Source organism: Ammospiza caudacuta, chromosome 33, assembly GCF_027887145.1.
Source record: "Ammospiza caudacuta isolate bAmmCau1 chromosome 33, bAmmCau1.pri, whole genome shotgun sequence".
NCBI lineage: Eukaryota > Metazoa > Chordata > Aves > Passeriformes > Passerellidae > Ammospiza > Ammospiza caudacuta.
The window spans coordinates 297,322-320,749 of NC_080625.1; the positions used below are offsets into that span (position 1 = coordinate 297,322).

The window sequence follows — 23,428 nt, forward strand, 5'->3', positions numbered from 1 at the left end:
CCACTATTTCCCCCATTCTTCTCGCCGTTATTTTTTTTAATTTTCCCCCCATTTTCCCCTGCGTTAATGTTGTACTTTTCCCTCGTCGAGTTTTTAATTTTCCCCCCCGTCAATTTTTTTAATTTTTTCCCCCTCAGCCATGCCGTGTCCCCCCCCCGCGTCCTCCTCCACCCGCCGCCCCCCGTTAACCCCCCTTTAATGTGTAATTTTTTAAAATTTTATTTAAAAAAAATTTTAGAATTTTTTAGCTTTGCAATTTTTAATTTAAATATTTTAATATTTCCCCCCCCCCCAGCGATGCCGCCGGTGCTGCTGCTGCCGCCCCCCGTTATCCCCCATTTCCCTCACATTTCCCCTCCACATTCCTCTCCAATTTCCCTCCCATTTTCTCCCCAATTTCCCCCATTAATGTTTGTATTTTAATTTTTTTAACTTTAATTTTTTTAAATGTTTTAAATGTTTTTTAAAATGTTTTCCCCCTCAGCGATGCCGTCTCCCCCAATCCTCCTCCTGCCGCCCCCCCCCCCCGTTAGTGCCTGTTAATTTTTTAATTTATCATTTTTTTAAATTTATGACGTTTATGTTTATAATTTTTTAATTTATAGTTTTTAAATTTATAATTTTTATGTTTAGAATTTTTTAATTTATTATTTTTTAAATTTATGATTTTTATGTTTATAATTTTGTAATTTATAGTTTTTTAAATTTATGATTTTATGCTTATAATTTTTTAATTTATAGTTTTTAAAATTTATAATTTTTAAATTTATGTTTTTTATTTTTTAATTTATATTTTTATTTTCCCCCCCAGCGATGCCGTCTCCCCCAATCCTCCTCCTGCCGCCCCCCCCCCCCGTTAGCGCCCTGTTAATTTTTTAATTTATCATTTTTTAAATTTATGACGTTTATGTTTATAATTTTTTAATTTATAGTTTTTTAAATTTATGATTTTTATGTTTAGAATTTTTAAATTTATAGTTTTTTAAATTTATGATTTTTATGTTTATAATTTTTTTAATTTATAGTTTTTTAAATTTATGATTTTTATGTTTATAATTTTTTAATTTCTAGTTTTTTAAATTTATGATTTTTTAGTTTTTGCGTTTTCTTTATTAGTTTATATTTTTATTTTTCCCCCCCCCCAGCGATGCCGTCGCCGCCGGTTGCTGCTGCTGCCGCCCCCGCCCGGTGACGCCGCCGCGCTGCGCGTTCTCATCGCCGCCCGTTTCTGTGGGGACCCGCCCCCCGGTGCTGCTGCAGCGCGTGACCCCCCCCGGCACCCGTACCGGCGCCGGAACCGGAAACCCCCCCGGCACCGGAAGCGGAAACCCCCCGGGGCCCGGTTCCGGCACCGGGGCCCCCGCCGCCGCCGTTACCGGCGCTCCGCACGGCCGAGGGGGCGCTGCTGGGCCCGGGCGCGGCCGCGCTGCTGCTGAGCCCCCCCGAGCTGCGGGGGCCGCGGCCCCCGCGAGGCGGCGCTGGTGCGGCAGTGGGTGGCGCTGGCCGAGGGGGACCTGGGCACGGCGGCCGCCATCGTCACGGGGGGGCACAAACAGGTGGGGAGGGGGCTCTGGGGGGGTTTGGGGGTGTTTGGGGTGGGTTTGGGGGCGTACATTGAGATTTCGGGGTATTTGGGGAGGGGTCTCAGAGGGTCTCTGCCCCCCCAGGCTCGCCCCAGGGCTCTCCAGGAGCTCCTCCGGGCTCTGGGGGACAATGGGGGACAATGGGGGGGCTCTGTGGGGTTCAGAGGGGTCTCTGGGTATTTGGGGAGGGGTCTCAGAGGGTCGCTGCCCCCCAGGCTCGCCCCAGGGCTCTCCAGGAGCTCCTCCGGGCTCTGGGGGACAATGGGGGGATTTGGGGGGGCACAGGGGGGATTTGGGGGGGCGGGCACAGGGGGGATTTGGGGGGACACAGAGGGGTCTCTGGGTATTTGGGGAGGGGTCTCTGGGGGTCCCTACCTCCCCAGGCTCGCCCCGGGGCTCTCCAGGAGCTCCTCCGGGCTCTGGGGGACAATGGGGGGATTTGGGGGGCACAGGGGGGATTTGGGGGGCTCTGGCGGGTTCACAGGGGGGTCTCTGGGTATTTGGGGAGGGGTCTCTGGGGGTCTCTGCCCCCCCAGGCCCGCCCCAGGGCTCTCCAGGAGCTCCTTCGGGGTCTGGGGGACAATGGGGGGCACAGGGGGGGATTTGGGGGGGCACAGGGGGGATTTGGGGGGCTCTGTGGGGTTCAGAGGGGTCTCTGGGTATTTGGGGAGGGGTCTCAGAGGGTCGCTGCCCCCCAGGCCCGCCCCAGGGCTCTCCAGGAGCTCCTCCGGGCTCTGGGGGCTCTCGAGTCCCACCTGAGCAGCGGCCGCTCCTTCCTGGTGGGCGACGGCGTCACCCTGGCCGACGTCACCGTGCTGTGCGCCCTGCTGGGGCCCTTCACGCAGGTGAGACCCCTCCCCAAATGCCCCCAGAGCCCCCTGAGCCCCCAAATCCCCCCGGGACCCCCGGGAACGCCCCCAAAACCCACCGAGACCCCCGGGAACGCCCCCAAATCCCCCCAGCGTCACCAGGGCCGATGTCACTGCGCTGTGCGCCCTGCTGGGGCCCTTCACGCAGGTGAGACCCCTCCCCAAATGCCCTGAGACCCCCGGGAATGCCCCCAAAACCCACCGGCACCCCCGGGAACGCCCCCAAATCCCCCCAGCGTCACCAGGGCCGATGTCACTGCGCTGTGCGCCCTGCTGGGGCCCCTCACCCAGGTGAGACCCCTCCCCAGATACCCTGAGACCCCTCCCCAAATACCCTGAGACCCCTGGGAACGCCCCCAAATCCCACCGGGACCCCCGGGAACGCCCCCAAATCCCCCCGGCATCACCCTGGCCAACGTCACCGTGCTGTGCGCCCTGCTGGGGCCCTTCACGCAGGTGAGACCCCTCCCCAAATACCCCTGAGACCCCCGGGAACGCCCCCAGAGCCACCAAATCGTGCCGGGACCCCCAGGATTGACCCCAGAGCCCCCAAATGTCCCCCCCAGGTGCTGGACCCCCGATCCCGGGCCCCCTTCCCGGGGGTCTCGCGCTGGTTCCTCTCGTGCTGCCGCCTGCCGCAGTTCCGCGCCGAGCTGGGGGACGTGCGGCTCTGGGGGGGCGAGACCCCCCCCGGTGAGACCCCCGCCGCGGGGGGGACCCCCCCCGGTGAGACCCCCGCCATGGGGGGGACCCCCGGGAGCGCCGGTGAGGATGGGGGGCTTGTGGGGAGGGGGCAAATGGGGGTTTGGGGGGCATTTGGGGAGGGGGAGATGGGGATTTTGGGGGGGGAAAATGGAGATTTTGGAGGCATTTTGGGGAGGGGGATGAAGATTTTGGGAGGGAAAATTGAGATTTTGGGGTTTGGGGAGAAAATTGAGATTTTGGGGGGAAAAATGGAGATTTTGGGGGGGGGGAAATGGAAATTTTGGGGGGGAAATGGAGATTATGGTGAGATTTAGGGAGGAAAAATGGCGTTTTTGGGGGAAAAATGGATATTTTGGGGGGGAAATTGGAGATTTTGGGGGAGAAAATGGAGATTTTGGTGCATTCCTGGGTGGAAAATGCAGATTCTGGGGGTCCCGCAGCAGAGCCGCCGCGGGGGGGGGTCCCGGGGGGGCTCCCGGGGGGTCCCGAGCCCCCCGCCCCGGCCAAGAGCGCGGCGCAGCTGAAGAAGGAGGCCAAGAAACGGGAGAAAATGGAGAAGTTCCAGCAAAAGCAGGAGAAGAACCGGCAGCTGCAGGTGGGGAGGGGGCGCGGGGGTCCCGGGGGGGGTCTGGGGGGTCCCTGGGGGTCTCTGGGGCTCTTTGGGGGGATTTGTGGTGGATCTCTGGGGGGGTTTTGGGGGGTCTCTGGGATTTGGGGGGTCTCTGGGGGGGTCCCAGGGGGTCTCTGGGATTTGGGGGGAATCCCTGGGGGTCTCTGGGGGGTCCCCGGGGGTCTCTATGGGTTTGGAGGGGTTTCTGGGGTCTCTGGTGTTTGGGCGGGGGTCCCTGGGGCTCTCTGGGGGTCCCTGGGGGGGTTTTGGGGGTCCTGGGAGGGTTTGGGGGGGGTCCCTGGGGGGGTTTGGGGGGATCTCTGAGGGTCCCAGGGATTTTGGGGGGTCCCTGGGGGTCTCTGGGGTCCCTGGGGGTCCCTGGGGATTTGGGGAGGGGTCTCAGAGCCCCCTGCCCCCCAGGCCCAGGCCAAGGCCAAGCCCGGGCGGGCCCGGCGGGAGCTGCAGGGGCTGCGCTACGAGACCCCCACGGCCCCCGGCTGCAAGAAGGGTGAGGAGGGGTCTCGGGAGGCTTTGGGGGTCTTTGGGGGGGTCTCCAGGGGTGTTTGGGGGCTTTTCGGGGGTCTGGGGGCGCTCAGAGGCTCTGGGGGGAGCTTGGCAGGGCTTTGGGGGTCTTGGGGAGGGTTTGGGGGGCTTTGGCTGGGTCTGGGGGAGAGCCAGGGGGGTCTGGGGGTGTTTAGGGGCTCGGGGGGGGCTTTTTGGGGGCTTTTGGGGAGATTTGGGGGGGGTCTCAGGAGGGTTTGGGGAGGTTTTGGGGGTCTGGGGGGGTCTCAGGAGGGTTTGGGGGGTCTTTGGGAGGTTTTGGGGGGGGTCTTTGGGAGGGTTTGGGGGGGGTCTCTGGGAGGTTTTGGGGGGGGTCTTTGGGAGGTTTTGGGGGGGGGTCTTTGGGAGGGTTTGGGGGCTTTATGTGAGGCTTGGGGAGGATTTTGGGGGATCTGGGGGTCTCGGGTGGGTCTGGGGGCTCGGGGGGGGTGTCTGGGGTGGTCTCTGACCCCCCGGGACCCCTCCCCAGACGTGGGGGGCCCCCTCCCCGAGAGCTACAGCCCCGGCTACGTGGAGGCGGCGTGGTACGGCTGGTGGGAGCGCGAGGGCTTCTTCAGGCCCGAGTACGGGGTGAGCGGGGGCTGCACATGGGTCTGGGGGCTGCAAATGGGTCTGGGGGCTGCACATGGCTCTGGGCGTGTCCCGGGGGCAGTTTGAGTGGGTTTGGGGCAGTTGTGGTGCGGCTGGTGGGAGCGCGAGGGCTTCTCCAGGCCTGGATTCGGGGTGAGCGGGGGGCTTTGGGGGGTTTAATGGGGTCTGGGGGTGTCCTCAGGGAGTTTGGGGCAGTTTTGGGGGTCCCTGGAGGGGATTTGGGGCCGTTTGGGGGCAGTTTTGGGGGTGTTTGGGGCAGTTTGGGGCAGTTTGGGGCAGTTTGGGGCAGTTTGGGGCAGTTTGGGGGTCCCTGGGTGGGTTTTGGGCAGTTTTGGGGCAGTTTTGGGGCAGTTTGGGGCAGTTTGGGGCAGTTTGGGGCAGTTTGGGGGTCCCTGGGTGGGTTTGGGGCAGTTTTGGGGCAGTTTTGGGGCAGTTTGGGGCAGTTTGGGGCAGTTTGGGGCAGTTTGGGGCAGTTTGGGGCAGTTTGGGGGCAGTTTGGGGCAGTTTGGGGGCAGTTTGGGGCAGTTTGGGGCAGTTTGGGGCAGTTTGGGGGCAGTTTGGGGCAGTTTGGGGCAGTTTGGGGCAGTTTGGGGGTCCCTGGGTGGGTTTGGGGCAGTTTGGGGCAGTTTGGGGCAGTTTGGGGCAGTTTGGGGCAGTTTGGGGGCAGTTTGGGGCAGTTTGGGGCAGTTTGGGGGCAGTTTGGGGGCAGTTTGGGGCAGTTTGGGGCAGTTTGGTGCAGTTTGGGGGCAGTTTGGGGCAGTTTGGGGCAGTTTGGGGGCAGTTTTGGGGGTCCCTGACCCCCCCGCCCCCCCAGCGCTCCCTGGAGACCCCCAACCCGCGGGGGGTGTTCGTGATGTGCCTCCCCCCCCCCAACGTGACCGGGACCCTGCACCTGGGCCACGCCCTGACCGTGGCCATCCAGGACACGCTGACCCGCTGGTGAGTGACCACTGAGGGACCACTGAGTGACCAATGAGTGACCACTGAGTGACCACTGAGTGACCAATGAGTGACCAATGAGTGACCACTGACCACTGAGTGACCACTGACCACACTGACCACTGAGTGACCACTGAGTGACCAATGAGGGACCACTGACCACTGAGTGACCACTGACCACACTGACCACTGAGTGACCAATGAGTGACCACTGACCACACTGACCACTGAGTGACCACTGAGTGACTACTGACCACACTGACCACACTGACCACACTGACCACTGAGTGACCAATGAGTGACCACTGACCACTGAGTGACCACTGAGTGACCAATGAGGGACCACTGACCACTGAGTGACCACTGAGTGCCCACTGAGTGACCACTGACCACACTGACCACACTGACCACACTGACCACTGAGTGACCACTGAGTGACCAATGAGTGACCACTGACCACTGAGTGACCACTGAGTGACCATTGAGTGACCACTGACCACACTGACCACACTGACCACTGAGTGACCAATGAGTGACCATACTGACCATACTGACCACTGAGTGACCACAGTGACCACAGTGACCATTGAGTGACCACGATGAACAGCAGGGACAGGGGAGTGACCTGGAGTGACCACCAGGGGTCACCCAGTGACCCAGAGTGACCACAGAGTGACCACAGTGACCCATGCAACGGTCACCAGTGGCCACCTGAGATCTGTGGAGTGACCCCGGTGACCCCAATGCCCCCAGTGTCCCCATTGACCACACTGACCCCAATGACCCCAGTGTCCCCATTGACCACGCCATGTCCCCAATGTCCCCAATGTCCCCACTGTCCCCAACGCAGGCACCGCATGCGGGGTCTCACCGCGCTCTGGGCCCCGGGCTGTGACCCCAATGACCCTATTGTCCCCATTGTCCCCAATGTCCCCAGTGTCCCCATTGTCCCCAATGTCCCCAATGTCCCCATTGTGTCCCCATTGCAGGCACCGCATGCGCGGCCTCACCGCGCTCTGGGCCCCGGGCTGTGACCACGCCGGCATCGCCACCCAGGTGGTCGTGGAGCGGCGCCTGCAGCGCTCGCGGGGGCTGAGCCGGCACCAGCTGGGCCGCGAGGCCTTCCTGCGGGAGGTGTGGCGCTGGAAGGACGAGTGAGTGACCCCCGCGTGACCCCTGGGTGACCCCCGAGTGACCCCTGACCCCCTGAGTGGCCCCTGACCAATGGGTAACCAATGGGTGACCACTGACCCGGCACCAGCTGGGCTGCGAGTGAGTGACCCCTGGGTGACCCCCGAGTGACCAATGGGTGACCCCTGACTGCTGGGGGGGTGTGACCCCTGAGTGACCACCGAGTGACCCCCGGCACTGTAGAATGACGTAAAAGGGACCCCGGAGTGAGCCGTGGCACCCCTAAATGGCCACAGAGTGACCCCAAAGTCACTCAGGGCACCCCCAAAGTGACCCACAGACCCCAGAGTGACCCCTAAGTCACTCAGGGCGCCCCCAAAGTGACCCACAGACCCCTAAATGACCCCAAAGAGCCCCCAAAGTGACCCCAAAGTCACCTGTGACACCCCTAAATGACCCCAGAGTGACCGAGGGCACCCCAGGGTGACCCCTGGCCCCCAGAGTGACCCCTGACCCCCCAAAATGACCCCTCTGTCCCCCCCCCAGGAAGGGCGACCGCATTTACCAGCAGCTGCGGCGCCTCGGGGCCTCCATGGACTGGGGGCGCGCCTGCTTCACCATGGACCCGGTGAGTGGGGGGCCCCAAAACCCCCCAAAAACACCCCAAAACCATCCTGACCCCAAAAACCCCCAAAAACACCCCAAAAATACCCCAAAAACCCCCCAAAAACATCCTGACCCCAAAAACCCCCAAAAACACCCCAAAAATCTCCTCCATGGACTGGGGGCGCGCCTGCTTCACCATGGACCCGGTGAGTGGGGGGCCCCAAAACCCCGCAAAAACACCCCAAAAACCCCCCCAAAACACCCCAAAATGTACCCGACCCCCAAAAACCCCCGAAATCCCCCCAGAAAATGAGCCGCGCCGTCACCGAGGCCTTCGTGAGGCTGCACGAGCAGGGCCTGATCTACCGGAGCCGCCGCATCGTGCACTGGAGCTGCGCCCTGCGCTCGGCCATCTCCGACATTGAGGTACCCAAAAACCCCTTGAAATACCCCAAAAGCACCCCAAAAGCACCCCCAGAAACTCCCCAAAACAATGCCCAGAATATGGCCAAAATACGCCCCAAAATCAGCCCAAAAACCCCCGGGTTTGTGCACTGGAGCTGCGCCCTGCGCTCGCCCATTTCCGACATTGAGGTACCCAAAACACCCCTAAATCACCCCAAAAATACCCCAGAAATCTGCTGTGAGACCCCCAAAATATCCTGTAAAACACTGCCCGAAATACGCCCCAAAATCAGCCCAGAAACCCCCGGGTTTGTGCACTGGAGCTGCGCCCTGCGCCCGCCCATCTCCGACATTGAGGTACCCAAAACACCCCTAAATCACCCCAAAAATATCCCCAGAAGCACCCCGAAACGTGCCCTGAAATACTGCCCGATATACACCCCAAAACCCCCCAAAAATCCCCCAAAATCACCCCAAAATCCCCCGGGTTTGTGCACTGGAGCTGCGCCCTGCGCCCGCCCATCTCTGACATTGAGGTACCCAAAACACCCCAAAATCACCCCAAAATCACCCCAAAAACACCCCCAGGAACCCCCCAAAGCATCCCCTGAAATACGGCCAAAATATGCCCCAAAAACCCCTAAAATCACCCCAAAAATCTGCCTTGAGAGCCCCAAAATATCCTGTGAAACATTGCCCTAAATACACCCCAAAACACCCCAAAATCCTGCCACAGGACCCCCAAAACCCCCCAAAACCCCCCAAACCCCCCCAAAACGCTGCCCCGAGACCCCCAAACCCCCCCAGGTGAAGCAGCAGGAGCTGGGGGGGGGTTGGGGATTTTGGGGTATTTTTGGGGTAATTTTGGGTGGTTTTGGGGTTTCTCAGGTGGAGAAAAAGGAGCTGGGGAGGTTTGGGGATTTGGGGATGGTTTTGGGGGTCTCAGTGGGGGTTTGGGGGTATTTTTGGGGTAAATTTGGGTGGTTTTGGGGTCCCCAGGTGGAGAAGAAGGAGCTGGGGGTCCCAGAGGATTTGGGGATGTTTTTGGAGTATTTTTGGGGTAAATTTGGGTGTTTTTGGGGTCCCCAGGTGGAGAAGAAGGAGCTGGGGGATTTTAGTTTTTTTTGCGATATTTTTGGGGTATTTTTGGGGTAAATTTGGGTGTTTTTGGGCTCTCTCAGGTGGAGAAGAAGGAGCCGGGGGTCCCAGAGGATTTGAGGATGTTTTTGGGGTATTTTTGGGGTAAATTTGGGTGTTTTTGGGGTCCCCAGGTGGAGAAGAAGGAGCTGGGGGGCCGCACGCTGCTCAGGGTCCCGGGCTATGAGGAGCCCGTGGAGTTCGGGGTCCTGGTGGCCTTCGCCTACCCCTTGGAGGGGGCTGGTAATTGGGGCTGGGGGCTCTGGGGGGTCTGGGGCATCCCCTCGAGGGGGCTGGTAATTGGGGCTGGGGGCTTTGGGGGGTCTCTGTGGGGTTTGGGGAGTCTGGGGGATCCCCTGGAGGGGGCTGGTAATTGGGGCTGGGGTCTCTGTGGGGTTTGGGGGGTCTGGATGGGTCTGGGGGATCCCCTGGAGGGGGCTGGTAATTGGGGCTGGGGGTTCTGGGGGGCTTTGGGGATTTGGGGGGAGTCCCTGGGAGTTTGGGGTGTTCCCTGTGGGGTCCCTGTGGGTTTGGGGAGGGTCCCTGGGGCTTTGGGGGTCTCTGGGGGTCCCTGTGGGTTTGGGGGTCCCTGGGGGTCCCCGTTTGACCCCTGCCCTTTGCCCCCACCCCCAGGTGAGGGGGAGCCCCCCGAGGTCGTGGTGGCCACGACGCGCCTGGAGACGATGCTGGGGGACGAGGCCGTGGCCGTGCACCCCGAGGACCCCCGGTACCAGGTGAGGGCACCTGAGATACATCTGGGCACACCTGGGATACACCTGAGATACACCTGAGATACACCTGAGATACACCTGAGATACACCTGGGCACACCTGGGATACACCTGAGATACACCTGAGATACACCTGGGCACACCTGGGCACACCTGGGATACACCTGAGATACACCTGGGCACACCTGGGATACACCTGGGCACACCTGAGATACACCTGGGCACACCTGGGGGTACCTGAGATACACCTGAGATACACCTGGGCACACCTGGGGGTACCTGAGATACACCTGGGCACACCTGGGCACACCTGGGATACATGTGTCCCTGACGGCCCCGCCCCCTGTGTGCCCGCAGCACCTGCGTGGGCGGAGCGTGCGCCACCCAATCACGGGGCGGCTCCTGCCCGTCCTGCACGACGCCTTCGTGGACCCCCAGTTCGGCACCGGTGAGGGGCGGGGCCTCGGGGGGGCGGGGCTCGGCTGTTTGGGGTGTGGCCTGATTGGGGTGTGGTTGGTTTAGGGTGTGGCTTAGAGGGGTGTCGTTGATTTGGGGTGTGGCTTAGACGGGTGTGGTCATTTGGGGTGTGGTCTGGTTGGGTGTGGCTGTTTTGGGTGTGGTTTGGAGGGGTGTGGCCTGATTGGCTGTAACTGTTTTGGGGCGTGGCTTAGAGGGGGGGTGGTGTGGTTTGAAGGGGTGTGGCCTAAATGGGTGTGGCTTAGAGGGCTGTGGGTGTGGCCTAAAGGGGTGTGGCCCAACCACCTGTGGCTCAGCCCCTTTGTATACCCGTGGGCGTGGCCACCACAACCGCGCCTGGGCGTGTCCCTCCGTGTGGGCGTGTCCCTCCGTGTGGGCGTGTCCCAATGCCGGCCCCGCCCCCAGGCGCGGTCAAGATCACCCCCGCCCACGACGCCGTCGACTTCGAGGTGGGGCAGCGGCACGGGCTGGGCGTGGCCGCGGTCATCGGGGAGGACGGCGCCATGGTCAACGTCCCCGCCCCCTTCCTGGTGAGATTGGGGTGAATCTGGGGCGTTTTGGGTCATTTTGTGGTGTTTTTGTTATTTTGGGGTGTTTTGGGGTCATTTTGGGCAGTTTTGGGTCACGGGCTGGGCGTGGCCGCGGTCATCGGGGAGGACGGCGCCATGGTCAACGTCCCCGCCCCCTTCCTGGTGAGAACGGCGTGAATTTGGGGCATTTTGGGGCGTTTTGTGGTGTTTGGGTAATGGTCACTCAGCGGTCACTTAGCGGTCACTCATGGTCACTGTGGTCACTGTGGTCACTCAGTGGTCACTGTGGTCACTCATGGTCACTCACGGTCACTCTGTCCAGGGCATGCCGCGGTTCCAGGCCCGCCCAGTGGGGCAGTGGTCACTCAGTGGTCACTCGGGGATGCAGTGGTCACTCAGTGGTCACTCAGTGGTCACTCATGGTCACTGTGGTCACTGTGGTCACTCAGTGGTCACTCAGGGATGCAGTGGTCACTCATGGTCACTCACGGTCACTGTGGTCACTGTGGTCACTCATGGTCACTCACGGTCACTCACGGTCACTCTGTCCAGGGCATGCCGCGGTTCCAGGCCCGCCCAGTGGGGCAATGGTCACTCAGTGGTCACTCAGTGGTCACTCATGGTCACTGTGGTCACTGTGGTCACTCAGTGGTCACTCAGGGATGCAGTGGTCACTCATGGTCACTCATGGTCACTCACGGTCACTCTGTCCAGGGCATGCCGCGGTTCCAGGCCCGCCGGGCGCTGCTGGAGACCCTCAAGGAGCGGGGGCTGTTCCGGGGCATCACCGAGAACCCCATGGTGGTGCCCATCTGCAGGTGAGACACACCTGGGGACAGGTGACACACCTGGGGACACACCTGGGGACAGGTAACACACCTGGGCACACACAGAACCCCATGGTGGTGCCCATCTGCAGGTGAGACACACCTGGGGACACACCTGGGGACAGGTGACACACCTGGGGACACACCTGGGGACACACCTGGGGACAGGTAACACACCTGGGGACACACAGAACCCCATGGTGGTGCCCATCTGCAGGTGAGACACACCTGGGGACACACCTGGGGACAGGTGACACACAGGTAACACACAGGTGTCCTCCCCAGCCGCTCCAAGGACGTCCTGGAGCCGCGGGCCGTGCCCCAGTGGTGACAATGGATAACAATAGATAACAATGGCTGACAGTGGGTTGCAGTAGGTGTCACAGGTGTCACACAGGTGTCACACAGGTGTCACAGGTGTGCCTTTACCTGTCCCCAGCCGCTCCAAGGACGTCCTGGAGCCGCGGGCCGTGCCCCAGTGGTTCGTGCGCTGCCAGGGCCTGGCCGGGGCCGCGGCGGCCGCCGTGCGCAGGGGGGACCTGAGGCTGCACCCGCCCAGCCACGCCCGCACCTGGTTCACCTGGATGGACAACATCAGGTGAGGCCACGCCCCCTGACCACACCCATAGCCACACCCACACCTCAAAACCCTGCCCCAAAACCACACCCATAACCACACCCTATAACCCTGCCCTGCACCCGCCCGGCCACGCCCGCACCTGGTTCACCTGGATGGACAACATCAGGTGAGGCCACGCCCCCTGACCACACCCGCACCCATAGCCACACCCTATAACCCTGCCCTGCACCTGCCCGGCCACGCCCGCACCTGGTTCACCTGGATGGACAACATCAGGTGAGAGCCTGAAACCACACCCATAACCACACCCACACCCCAAAACCCTGCCCCAAAACCACACCCATAACCACACCCCATAACCACACCTACACCTGCCCCACATCTGGCTGGCACAGGTGTGCCCATACCTGCCCAGGGGTGCTCACCTGTCCCTCACCTGTGCAGGGACTGGTGCATCTCGTGGCAGCTCTGGTGTGCCCATACCTGTCCAGGTGTGCTCACCTGTCCCTCACCTGTCCCTCACCTGTGCCACCTGTGTCTCACCTGTGCAGGGACTGGTGCATCTCGCGGCAGCTCTGGTGGGGCCATCGCATCCCCGCCTACTTCGTCACCATCGACGACCCCCAGGTGCCGCCCGGACAGGTGAGCCCTGGGTCAGACTGGGATAAACTGGTTTGTACTGGGGGGGACTGGGGGTGTTTTTTTGGGATTTTTGGGTTTGTTTTTGGCGGTTTTGGGGCTCTGGGATGAGGATGAGCAGTTCTGGGTCAGCAGGGTCTCTGGGCTCAGTCTTGGTGATTTTTGGGTTTATTTTCAGTATTTTTGGGCTCGCAGGATGAAGATGAGGAGTTCTGGGTCAGCAGGGTGTCTGGGGTCAGTTTTGGGGTGATTTTTGGGGTGATTTTGGGGTTTTTTTGCCCCTTTAGGATGAAGATGAGCAGTTGTGGGTCAGGAGAGGTTTTTGGGGTCTCTGGGTTGATTTTTGGGGTGATTTTGGGTTATTTTTGCCCCTCCAGGATGAGGACGAGCGGTTCTGGGTGTCCGGGCGCTCTGGGTGATTCGGGGTCAGTTTTGGGGTGATTTTTGGGGTGATTTTGGGTTATTTTTGCTGTTTCAGGACGAGGACCAGCGGTTCTGGGTGTCAGGGCGCTCTGGGTGATTTGGGGTCACATTTTGGGTTGATTTTTGGTGATTTTGGGCTCATAGGATGAAGATGAGCCGTTCTGGGTGTCCGGGCGCTCTGGGTGATTTGGGGTCAGTTTTGGGGTCAGTTTTGGGGTGATTTTGGGTCGTTTTTGCTGTTTCAGGATGAGGATGAGCGGTTCTGGGTGTCCGGGCGCTCCCCGGACGAGGCTCGGGCCAAAGCGGCCGCAGCGTTCGGGGTCAGCCCGGAGCTGGTCAGGCTGAGACAAGGTGGGACTGGTTTGTACTGGGACTGAACTGGGAGGGACTGGTTTGTACTGGGAACAAACTGGGAGGAACTGGTTTGTACTGGGAACAAACTGGGAGGGACTGGTTTGTACTGGGAACAAACTGGGAGGGACTGGTTTGTACTGGGACTGAACTGGGAGGGGCTGGGGGGAACTGGGAGGGGAGAATGATTGGCACCCTGATGGTCACTGGTGGTCACTGGTGGTCACTCCTGGTCCCTCTGGTCACTCTGGTTGTCACTCCTGGTCCCTGGTGGTCACTCTGGTCGTCCCTGGTGGTCACTGGTGGTCACTGGTGATGATCACTCCTGGTCACCTCTGGTGGTCAGTCTGCTCTGTCTGGTCACTCCTGGTCCCTGTGGCCCCGTGGTCAGTCTGGTGGTCACTCTGGTCACTGATGATGGTCCCTGGGGGTCACCCCCGATGTTCCCTCTGGTCACTCTGGTGGTCACTCTGGTGGTCACTCCTGTCACTATGGTCCCTGTGGTCACTGATGATGGCCACTGCGGTCACTCTGCTTTCTCTGGTCACTCTGGTGGTCACTGTGGTCACTCTGCAGACGAGGACGTGCTGGACACCTGGTTCTCCTCCGGCCTCTTCCCCTTCTCCATCTTCGGCTGGCCCGAGCAGGTGCGGGGGGACTGGGGGGGATTTGGGGGTCCCAGGGTGGGATTTTGGGGGGATTTGGGGGTCTCAGGAGGGTCTGGGGGTCTCTGGGTGGATTTTGGCGGTCCCTGGGTGGATTTTTGGGGGGTTTCAGGGGTTTTTGGGGGTCCCAGGGTGGATTTTGGGGGTCCCATTCTCACTTTAGGGTCCCCCAGACCCCCAACCTGGAGCGTTTCTACCTGGGGTCCCTGGGTGGGATTTTGGGGGTCTCTGGGGGGATTTGGGTGGATTTTGGGGGTGTTTTGGGGGTCCCTGGGTGGGGTTTGGGGGTCCCTGGGTGGTTTGGGGGGTGTTTTTGGGGTCCCTGGGTGTTTTTTGGGGGGTTTTTGGGGGTCCCGTTCTCACTTTGGGGCCCCCCAGACCCCCGACCTGGAGCGTTTCTACCCGGGCTCGCTGCTGGAGACCGGGCACGACATCCTCTTCTTCTGGGTGGCCAGGATGGTGATGCTGGGGCTGGCGCTGACCGGGAAGCTGCCGTTCCGCGAGGTGAGAGCCCAAAAACGCCGGAATTTACCCCAAAAATAATCCCCAGAAATATCCCCCAAAATATCCCCAAAAAAACCCCGGGAAATGCCCCCAAATCCACCCTAAATCACCCCAAAATCCCCCGATGGTCGTGCTGGGGCTGGTGCTGACCGGGAAGCTGCGGTTCCGCGAGGTGAGAACCCAAAAACGCCGGAATTTACCCCAAAATAATCCCCCAAATATCCGCAAAAATATCCCTGAAAAATACCCCAAAATACGACCAAAATAACCCCAAAATCCGCCCCCAAAAGTCGCCCCAACCCCCCCTGGCCACACCTTCCCCAGGTGTGTTACCTGTCCCTCCCTGTCCCTGCCTGTCCCGGGTGTGTCTGTGTCCCCCTAGGTGTGTCACCTGTCCCAGGTGTGTCACCTGTCTGTCCCACCTGTCCCCAGGTGTGTCCCTCAGTGTCCCAGGTGTGTCCTTGTCCCCCTGCTGTGTTACCTGTCCCTCACTGTCCCACCTGTCCCAGGTGTACCTGCCCTGTCCCACCTGTCCCAGGTGTGTTACCTGTCCTGTCTCAGCTGTCCCCAGGTGTGTCACTTGTCCCTCATTGAGTGTTACCTGTCCCACCTGTCCCAGGTGTACCTGCCCTGTCCCAGGTGTGTCTGTGACTGTCCTACCTGTCCCAGGTGTGTCTGTGATGGTCCCACCTGTCCCAGGTGTGTCACTTTCCTGTCCCACCTGTCCCAGGTGTACCTGCACGCCATCGTGCGCGACGCCCACGGCCGCAAGATGAGCAAATCCCTGGGCAACGTCATCGACCCGCTGGACGTGATCACGGGGGTCACGCTGCAGGTGGGACCCCAAAAACACCCAAAAACACCCAAAACCCACCCAAAATCCCCCAAAAAACACCTGAAATACCCCAAAAACACCCTAAAAACACCCCAAAAACCCCCAAAATACCCCCAAATCCCTGGGCAATGTCATCGACCCGCTGGACGTGATCACGGGGGTCACGCTGCAGGTGGGACCCCAAAAACACCCAAAAACACCCCAAACCACCTGAAATACCCCAAAACACCCTAAAAACACCCCAAAAAACACCCCAAATCATCCAAAATACCCCAAAATCACCCAAAATCCCCCATAGCCCTCCCAGATCTCCCCAGGATCCCCCCAAAAAAACTGCAAATAACCCCAAAAATCCCCCAAATCCACCCAAAGTCTGCAAAAAGAAAATTCCCCAAAATCCCCCACACTGAAAAAAAATCCCCCCAAAATCCCCAAAATCACCCCCCAAAAACCTCAAAAAAACCCCCCAAAATCCCCAAAAAATATCCCCCGACACCCCCTCAAAATCCCCCCAAAAACTCCCAAATCTCCCCCAAAATCCCCTCAAAATTCCCCAAATTTCCCGCTAATTCACCCCAAAAACCCCAAAATTCTCCCCAAAAACCCCAAAATCCCCCAAAATCCCCCCAAAACGCGGCAGGAGCTGCACCAGCAGCTGGAGAGCAGCAACCTGGACCCGGCGGAGCTGGAGCGGGCGCGGGAGGGACAGGTGAGGATTTTGGGGAGATTTTGGGGGATTTTGGGGGATTTGGGGATTTTTTGGGAATTTGGGGGATTTCGGGAGATTTGGGGGAGAACCGGGGTGGGTTCGGGGGAGTCCAGAGGGTTTTGGGGAGATTTGGGGTGGATTTGGGGGAAATTTGGGGGGTTTTGGGAATTTGGGGTATTTTGGGGGCATTTGGGGGAGAATTGGGGTAGATTTGGGGGGGTTTTGGAGTATTTTGGGGTAACTTTGGGGATGGTTTGGGGGGTGTTTTGGTGATGTTTTGAGGGATTTTTGGGGTATTTTGGGGTTGTTTTGGGGGTATTTTGGGGGGTGATTTGGGGGATGTTTTGGGGTATTTTGGGGGGTGATTTGGGGATATTTGGGGGATGTTTTGGGGATGTTTTGGGGTATTTTGGGGGTATTTTGGGGGGTGATTTGGGGGATGTTTTGGAGTATTTTGGGGATATTTGGGGGATGTTTTGGGGGGTGATTTGGGGGTATTTTGGGGGGTTATTTGGGGGATGTTTTGGGGTTTTTTTGGGGTATTTTGGGGGGTCTTCATCCCCCGTGTCCCCCCCAGAAACGCGACTTCCCCGAGGGGATCCCCGAGTGCGGGACGGACGCGCTGCGCTTCGCCCTCTGCGCGTACACGGCACAGGGTACCCCAAACACCCCAAAATCGCCCCAAAAATACCCCCAAAATACCCCAGATCACCCCAAAAATACCCTAAACACCCCAAAAACACCCAAAACCGTCCCTAGCGACCTGAACACACCCCAAAAATACTCCAAAAATGCCCCAAATCACCCCAAAACAGCCACAAACCTACCCCAAATCACCCCAAACACCCCCAAAAACACCCCTGACCCCCATATTGCCCCCCAGGCCGTGGCATCAATCTCGATGTGCTGTGCCTTCTCGGCTACCTGACCCATTTTTACCCCACATTTTGCCCATTTTTGCCCATTTCCCCCCATTTCCCCCAGGCCGTGACATCAACCTGGACGTGCTGCGTGTCCTGGGCTACCTGACCCATTTTTGCCCATTTTTACCCCATTTCCCCCAGGCCGTGACATCAACCTGGACGTGCTGCGCGTGCTGGGCTACCTGACCCATTTTTGCCCGTTTTTATCCCATTTTTACCCCATTTTTGCCCATTTTCCCCCATTTCCCCCAGGCCGTGACATCAACCTGGACGTGCTCCGTGTCCTGGGCTACCTGACCCATTTTTGCCCATTTTTACCCCATTTCCCCCAGGCCGTGACATCAACCTGGACGTGCTGCGCGTGCTGGGCTATCGCCATTTCTGTAACAAGGTCTGGAACGGGGCCCGGTTCGTGCTGAGGGCGCTGGGGGAGGGGTACCAGCCCCCCCCGGGCACGCAGGTAACCCCCAGACCCACCTGGGACCCCCCCGAGACACCCCCAGACCCACCTGAGACCCCCAAACGCCCCCAGACCCACCTGGGACCCCCCCCGAGACACTCCCAGGACCCCCATGAGACCCCCAAAAGCCCCAGGACCCTCCCAGGACCCCCTGAGCCACCTGAGACCCCCTCAGGATGGGCTGAGACCCCCAAGACCCCCCCAGTCACGGGGCTGAGACTCCCCCCAGCCCCAACCCGGGGGATTTTCTGATCCCCCGATGTCCCTGTGACACCCACAGTGTCCCCAGTGTCACTGTGACCCCCACAATGTCCCTGATGTCCCCTCAGTGTCCCCAATGTCCCCAATGTGTCCCCAGGCCCTGCGATGGTCCCTCCCTGAGCGCTGGATCCGCAGCCGCCTCAGCCGGGCCGTGCGGGGCTGCGATGACCCTGATGTCACTGTGATGTCCCCAGTGTCACTGTGATGTCCCCAATGTCCCCAGTGTCACTCTGATGTCCCCAATGTGTCCCCAGGCCCTGCGGCTGTCCCTCCCGGAGCGCTGGATCCGCAGCCGCCTCAGCCGGGCCGTGCGGGGCCCTGTGATCCCCACAATGTCCCCAATGTCCCTGGTGTCACTGTGATGTCCCCAATGTCCCCAGTGTCACTCTGATGTCCCCACAGGCCCTGCGATGGTCCCTCCCGGAGCGCTGGATCCGCAGCCGCCTCAGCCGGGCCGTGCGGGGCTGCGGCGCCGCCCTCGGCAGCTTCGACTTCCCCGGGGCCACCACGGCCGTGCACGGCTTCTGGGTGTACGAGCTCTGTGACGTCTACCTGGTACGGCCCTGGGGACATCGGGGACACCGCGGGGACGTCGGGGACGTCGGGGTGTTCCTGGGGGTTACGGGGTCTGCGGGGTTACGGGGCCCCCACGGGCGTGCTCGGCTCCTGGGTGCTCTGTGGCGTCTGTTTGGTGAGAGGGGACACCGTGGGGACACCGTGGGGACATTGGGGGCACCATGGGGACACTGGGGTGTCTGTGGGGCTATCAGGGTACCGGGCTCTATGGGGTTATTGGGGTACGGGGCTCCCCGGGGCCACCACGGCCGTGCACGGGCTGTGGCTCTGCGAGCTCTGTGACACCTGCCTGGTGTGGGGACATCACTGGGGACATTGTGGGGACATCATTGGGGACATTGGGGACATTGGGGACATTGGGGACATTGTGGGGACATCATTGGGGACATTGGGGACATCGTGGGGACATTGTGGGGACATCACTGGGGACATTGGGGACATTGGGGACATTGTGGGGACATCATTGGGGACATTGGGGACATCGTGGGGACATTGGGGACATTGGGGACATCGTGGGGACATTGGGGACATTGTGGGGACATTGTGGGGACATTGGGGACATTGGGGACATTGTGGGGGTCACAGGGGTTATGGGGTTATGGGGCTCCCCGTGCTCGGCTCCTGGCTGTTTTCTGGGGTCCCTGTCTGGTTTTTGGGTTCCCCAGGGGTTTTTGGGCTCTCTGGGCTCCTTTTGGGGTTCCCAGGGGTTTATTTGGGTTCCTGGGGTGTTTTTGGGGTTCCTGGGGTGTTTTGGGGTTCCCTGGCTCTTTTTGGGGTTCTTGGGGCGATTTTTGGGGTCCCTGGGGATTATTTTGGGTCCGTGGATATTTTGGGGTTTTTGGGGTGTTTTTTTGGTGTTTTTGGGGTTCCTGGGGTGGTTTTTTTGGGTTTTGGGGGTTCCTGGGATGTTTTTGGGGGTTTTTGGGGGGGTTTTTGGGGTGTTTTTTGGTGTTTTTAACCCTTTCCCCCCAGGAATGCGTGAAGCCGGTGCTGGCCCAAGTGACCCCTGCCCAGCCTGGGGGGGTTTTGGGGTGGTTTTGGGGTTTTTTGGGGTGTTTTTTTGGGGGTTTTGGGGTGTTTTTAACCCTTTCCCCCCCAGGAATGCGTGAAGCCGGTGCTGGCCCGAGCGAGCCAGGAGGGGGAGGGGCACGACAGGGACGACCAGGAGGAAGAGGAGGAGGAGCAAGGTGAGGGGGGAGGGGCGGGGGGTCCCAGAGGTTTTTTGGGGGGATCTGAGGGGTTCTGGGGGGATTTTGGGGGATCCCAAGGTTTTTTTGGGGGGGTTTTCAGAGGTCCCAGGGGGCTTTAGGGGGGTCCTGGGGGGTTTAGGGCGGTTTTTGGGGTGCTGAATATGGTGGTGATGATGATGATGATGATGATGAAGGTGACCTGGAGGCCGTCAGGGCCACACTGCTCACCTGGGCAGGTGGTTTGGGTGGTTTCTGGGTGGTTTTTGTGAGTTTTTGGGCGATTTTTTTGGGCATTTTGGGGTTTTTTGGGGCGCTGATTACAATGATGATGATGATGATGATGAAGGTGACCTGGAGGCCGTCAGGGCCACCCTGCTGACCTGCCTGGACGGGGGGCTGCGCCTCCTGGCCCCCTTCATGCCCTTCCTGGCCGAGGAGCTCTGGCAGCGCCTGCCCCGGGACCCCCCCGCGCCCCCCAGCGTCAGCCTGGCCCCCTACCCCGAGCCCGAGGAGGTGGGGAGGGGATTTGGGGGGGATTTGGGGGGTCCTGGAGGGGGTTTGGGGGGCTCAGGGTGGTCCTAGACGGGTCTAAGGGGGGATTTGGGGGGAAATTGGGGGGGATTTGGGGGGGAATTGGGGGTCCCGAGGGGGTTTGGGGGGTCCTGGGGGGGTTTGGGGGGGTCCCAGGGGGAGTTTATGGGGTTCAGGGGGGATTTGGGGGTCCTCAGGGAGGATTGGGGGGGTTTGGGGGTCCTGGGGGTATTTTGGGGGCTCCTGGGGGGCTCCTGAGAGGGTTTTGGGCATTTCTGGGGGGTGTTTTGGGGGTCTGGGGGTGTCCCGGGGCTGTTTTGGGGGTCCCGGGTGGTCCCTGACCCCCCGTGGGCGCCCCCCAGTTCTGCTGGCAGGACGAGGAGGCCGAGGCCGCCATGGAGTTCGTGCTGAGCATCGCGAGGGCGCTGAGGAGCCTGAGGGCGGCGCACGGGCTGACCCGGCAGAGGCCCCAGTGTGAGTCTGGGGGCTTCGGGGGGCTCAAATGGGGGTTAAATGTGGGTTTAATGGGGTTAAATTTGGGTTGATTGGGGTTTAATTGGGGTTTAATGGGGGTCTGGGGGCTCCTGAGCATCGCGAGGGCGCTGAGGAGCCTGAGGGCGGCGCACGGGCTGACCCGGCAGAGGCCCCAGTGTGAGTCTGGGGGCTTCGGGGGGCTTTGGGGGGCTGAAACAGGAATTTGGGGGGGTTTAATGGGGGTTTGGGGGTGTTATGTTGGGGTTAAATTGGGGTTAATTGGGGTTAAATGGGGGATAATTGGGGGTCTGAGGTTCCCTGAGGAGCCTGAGGGCTGACCCGGCAGAGGCCCCAGTGTGAGTCTGGGGGCTTCGGGGGGCTCAAACAGGGTTAAATGGGGTTAAATGGGGTTAAATTGGGGTTTGGGGCTGTTAAATTGGGGTCAGTGGGGTTAAATGGGGGTTTGGGGGTGCTCTAGCCCCTCTCTTTGCCCCCCAGGTTTCCTGCAGACCCCAGACCCATCGTAGGGGTCCTGGGCCCGGCAGTACCGGGGGGGGTCTCTGGGTGTGTTTGGGGGTCTCTAACCCCATTTTCCCCTCCAGGTCTCCTGCAGACCCCAGACCCGTCCTGGGGGTCCCAGGGTGTGTTTGGGGGTCTCTGTGTGTCTCTAACCCCTCTGTCTCCCCCTCCCCAGGTTTCCTGCAGACCCCAGACCCGTCCTGGGGGTCCCGGGCCCGGCGGCACCGGGGGCTCCTGCGCGCCCTGGGGGGGGTGGGCTCGGTGCAGCTGCTGGGGGGGGGTCGGGAGCCCCCCCAGGGCTGCGCCGTGGCCGTGGCCTCCGAGAGGTGCACGGTGCACCTGCTGCTGCAGGTGAGACACGCCCGCCGCACCTGCGTGACGTCATCGGGGTGACATCATCACTGACAGAGTGACACCATTGCCAGTGGGACGGGGTCACTTTGGGGTCACTTTGGGGTCCCTTTGGGGGGTTTGGGGTCCCTTTGGGGTCCCTTTGGGGTCCCTTTGGGGTCCCTGTGTGCAGCTCTGGGCCGTGGTGTCGGAGCGGTTCACGGTGCACCTGCTGCTGCAGGTGAGACACCTGTGACGTCATCATTGGGGTGACGTCATCATTGACAGAGTGATGTCATTGGGGGGTTTGGGGTCAGTTTGAGGGGTTTTGGGGTCCCTTTGGGGTCAGTCTGTTCAGTTTTGGGGTCACTTTGGGGGGATTTAGGGTCCCTTTGGGGTCCCCAAAGCCGCTGTGTCGTCACTGTCCTGCCCCACCCCATTTTTGTTTTTTTTTTTCCGCATTTTTGGGGATTTTTTCCCCGTTTTTTGGAGTGTTTTTCCCCATTTTTAGGGCGTCGCGGACGGGGGGGTTACACCATGACCTGACCCCACTTTTGGGGTGGTTTTCCCCATTTTTAGGGTATCGTGCACTCCCCCTCGGAGCTGGTCCGGCTCAGGGAGCAGTGTCATGATTTCACCCCCATTTTTGGACCGTGTTTCCCCTTTTTTTTGTGTTTTTTTCCCCCATTTTTTAGGGTTTTTCCCAATTTCTCGGTTTTTCTTCCCATTTCAGGGCATCGTGGACCCCCCCTCAGGGCTGGCCCGGCTCGGGGGGTTACACCAAGCCCTGACCCCATTTTTGGGGTGATTTTGGGGCGATGTTCCCCATTTTTGGGCCGTTTTTCCCCCTTTTTTCAGGGTTTTTCCCAATTTCTCGGTTTTTCTCCCCATTTCAGGGCATCGTGGACCCCCCCTCGGAGCTGGCCCGGCTCGGGGGGCGCCGCCAGGAGCTCGGCCGGGCCCTGGAGCGGCTCCGGGAGCGCCGGGAGGGCCCCGGCTACGCCCAGAAGGTTCCGCAGCACGTGCGGGAGAGCGACGAGGCCAAGGTGGGACACGGGGAGAGTTCGGGGTTTTGGGGGATTTTGGGGGATTTTTGGGGTTTGGGGGTATTTTTTGGGGATTTTGGGGTTTTTTGGGGGATTTTTGGGGATTGTTTAGGGGTTTTTGGGGGGTCTCAGGGGGTTTTTGGTTTTTTTTTTTTTTGGGGGGGAGATTTTGGTGGGCCCTAGGGGATTTTGGGGGAGGTTTTAGGGGATTTGGGGAATTCTTTTGGGATTTTGGGGCATTTTAGGGGATTTTGGGTGGTCCTGAGTGAATTTGGGGTGTCCTGGTGGGATTTTGGGGCTTTTTGGGGCTTTTTGGGGGACTTTTGGGGGATTTTGGGGGTCTTTGTGGGGGTCCCACCCTGATTTCCCCCCCAGCTGTCGCAGCTGGAGTCGGAGCTGCGGAACGTTCTGGAAGCCGAGGAGCTCATGAGGAAAATGCTGTGACCCCTCCCCCTCCCCCCGGGGACCCCTCCCCAAATAAAGCCGAGCTTGGCCCCGCCCCCACGTGCTTGTGTCTGCTTAATGAGGGGGCGTGGTTTAGTTAATAAAGGGGCGTGGTTGGGTTGGGGTCATAAGGGGGCGTGGTCAGGTTAATGAGGAAGCGTTTCCTGGGTCGGGTTAATGAGGGGGCGTGGCTGGATCGGGTTAATGAGGGGGGCGTGGCCCCCAGCCCCAAAACCGCTGCTTTTCACCCCAAATTCTCCTCCCACC

General features: G+C 60.0%; 1 protein-coding gene and 1 pseudogene across 2 annotated transcripts; one reads left to right on the forward strand and one right to left on the reverse strand.

The window, feature by feature from the left end:
- Positions 1-23,428, reverse strand: part of LOC131570177 (zinc finger protein 665-like) — a 507,112-nt pseudogene that overhangs the window by 13,847 nt on the left and 469,837 nt on the right.
- Positions 1,279-23,217, forward strand: VARS1 (valyl-tRNA synthetase 1). Of its 2 annotated transcripts, none has more exons than XM_058822555.1 (31): positions 1,279-1,556; positions 2,282-2,428; positions 3,019-3,217; positions 3,580-3,752; positions 4,188-4,275; positions 4,798-4,898; positions 5,734-5,858; positions 6,848-7,012; positions 7,536-7,617; positions 7,902-8,021; positions 9,272-9,380; positions 9,771-9,871; positions 10,225-10,315; positions 10,750-10,874; positions 11,589-11,692; positions 12,141-12,299; positions 12,833-12,923; positions 13,589-13,694; positions 14,271-14,341; positions 14,738-14,863; positions 15,594-15,698; positions 16,339-16,407; positions 16,985-17,063; positions 17,663-17,790; positions 18,454-18,606; positions 19,727-19,814; positions 20,164-20,330; positions 20,711-20,822; positions 21,517-21,692; positions 22,568-22,717; positions 23,093-23,217. In XM_058822555.1, exons 3-31 carry the CDS (start codon positions 3,193-3,195, stop codon positions 23,159-23,161), a joined length of 3,258 nt encoding a protein of 1,085 aa, XP_058678538.1. In that variant the 5' UTR covers positions 1,279-1,556; positions 2,282-2,428; positions 3,019-3,192; the 3' UTR covers positions 23,162-23,217. The 2 variants fall into 2 exon arrangements, with proteins under 2 accessions (XP_058678538.1, XP_058678539.1); XM_058822556.1 differs by having other exon boundaries at positions 3,601-3,752.

Bases quoted from the DNA above. Each gene is read 5' to 3' on its own strand.
- VARS1 (XM_058822555.1), top strand. From the start codon at position 3,193: ATGGGGGGGACCCCCGGGAGCGCCG. The intron at 15,699-16,338 runs GTGGGACCCCAA...AAAACGCGGCAG, and splicing joins TCACGGGGGTCACGCTGCAG to GAGCTGCACCAGCAGCTGGA. The intron at 19,815-20,163 runs GTGAGGGGGGAG...ATGATGATGAAG, and splicing joins GGAAGAGGAGGAGGAGCAAG to GTGACCTGGAGGCCGTCAGG.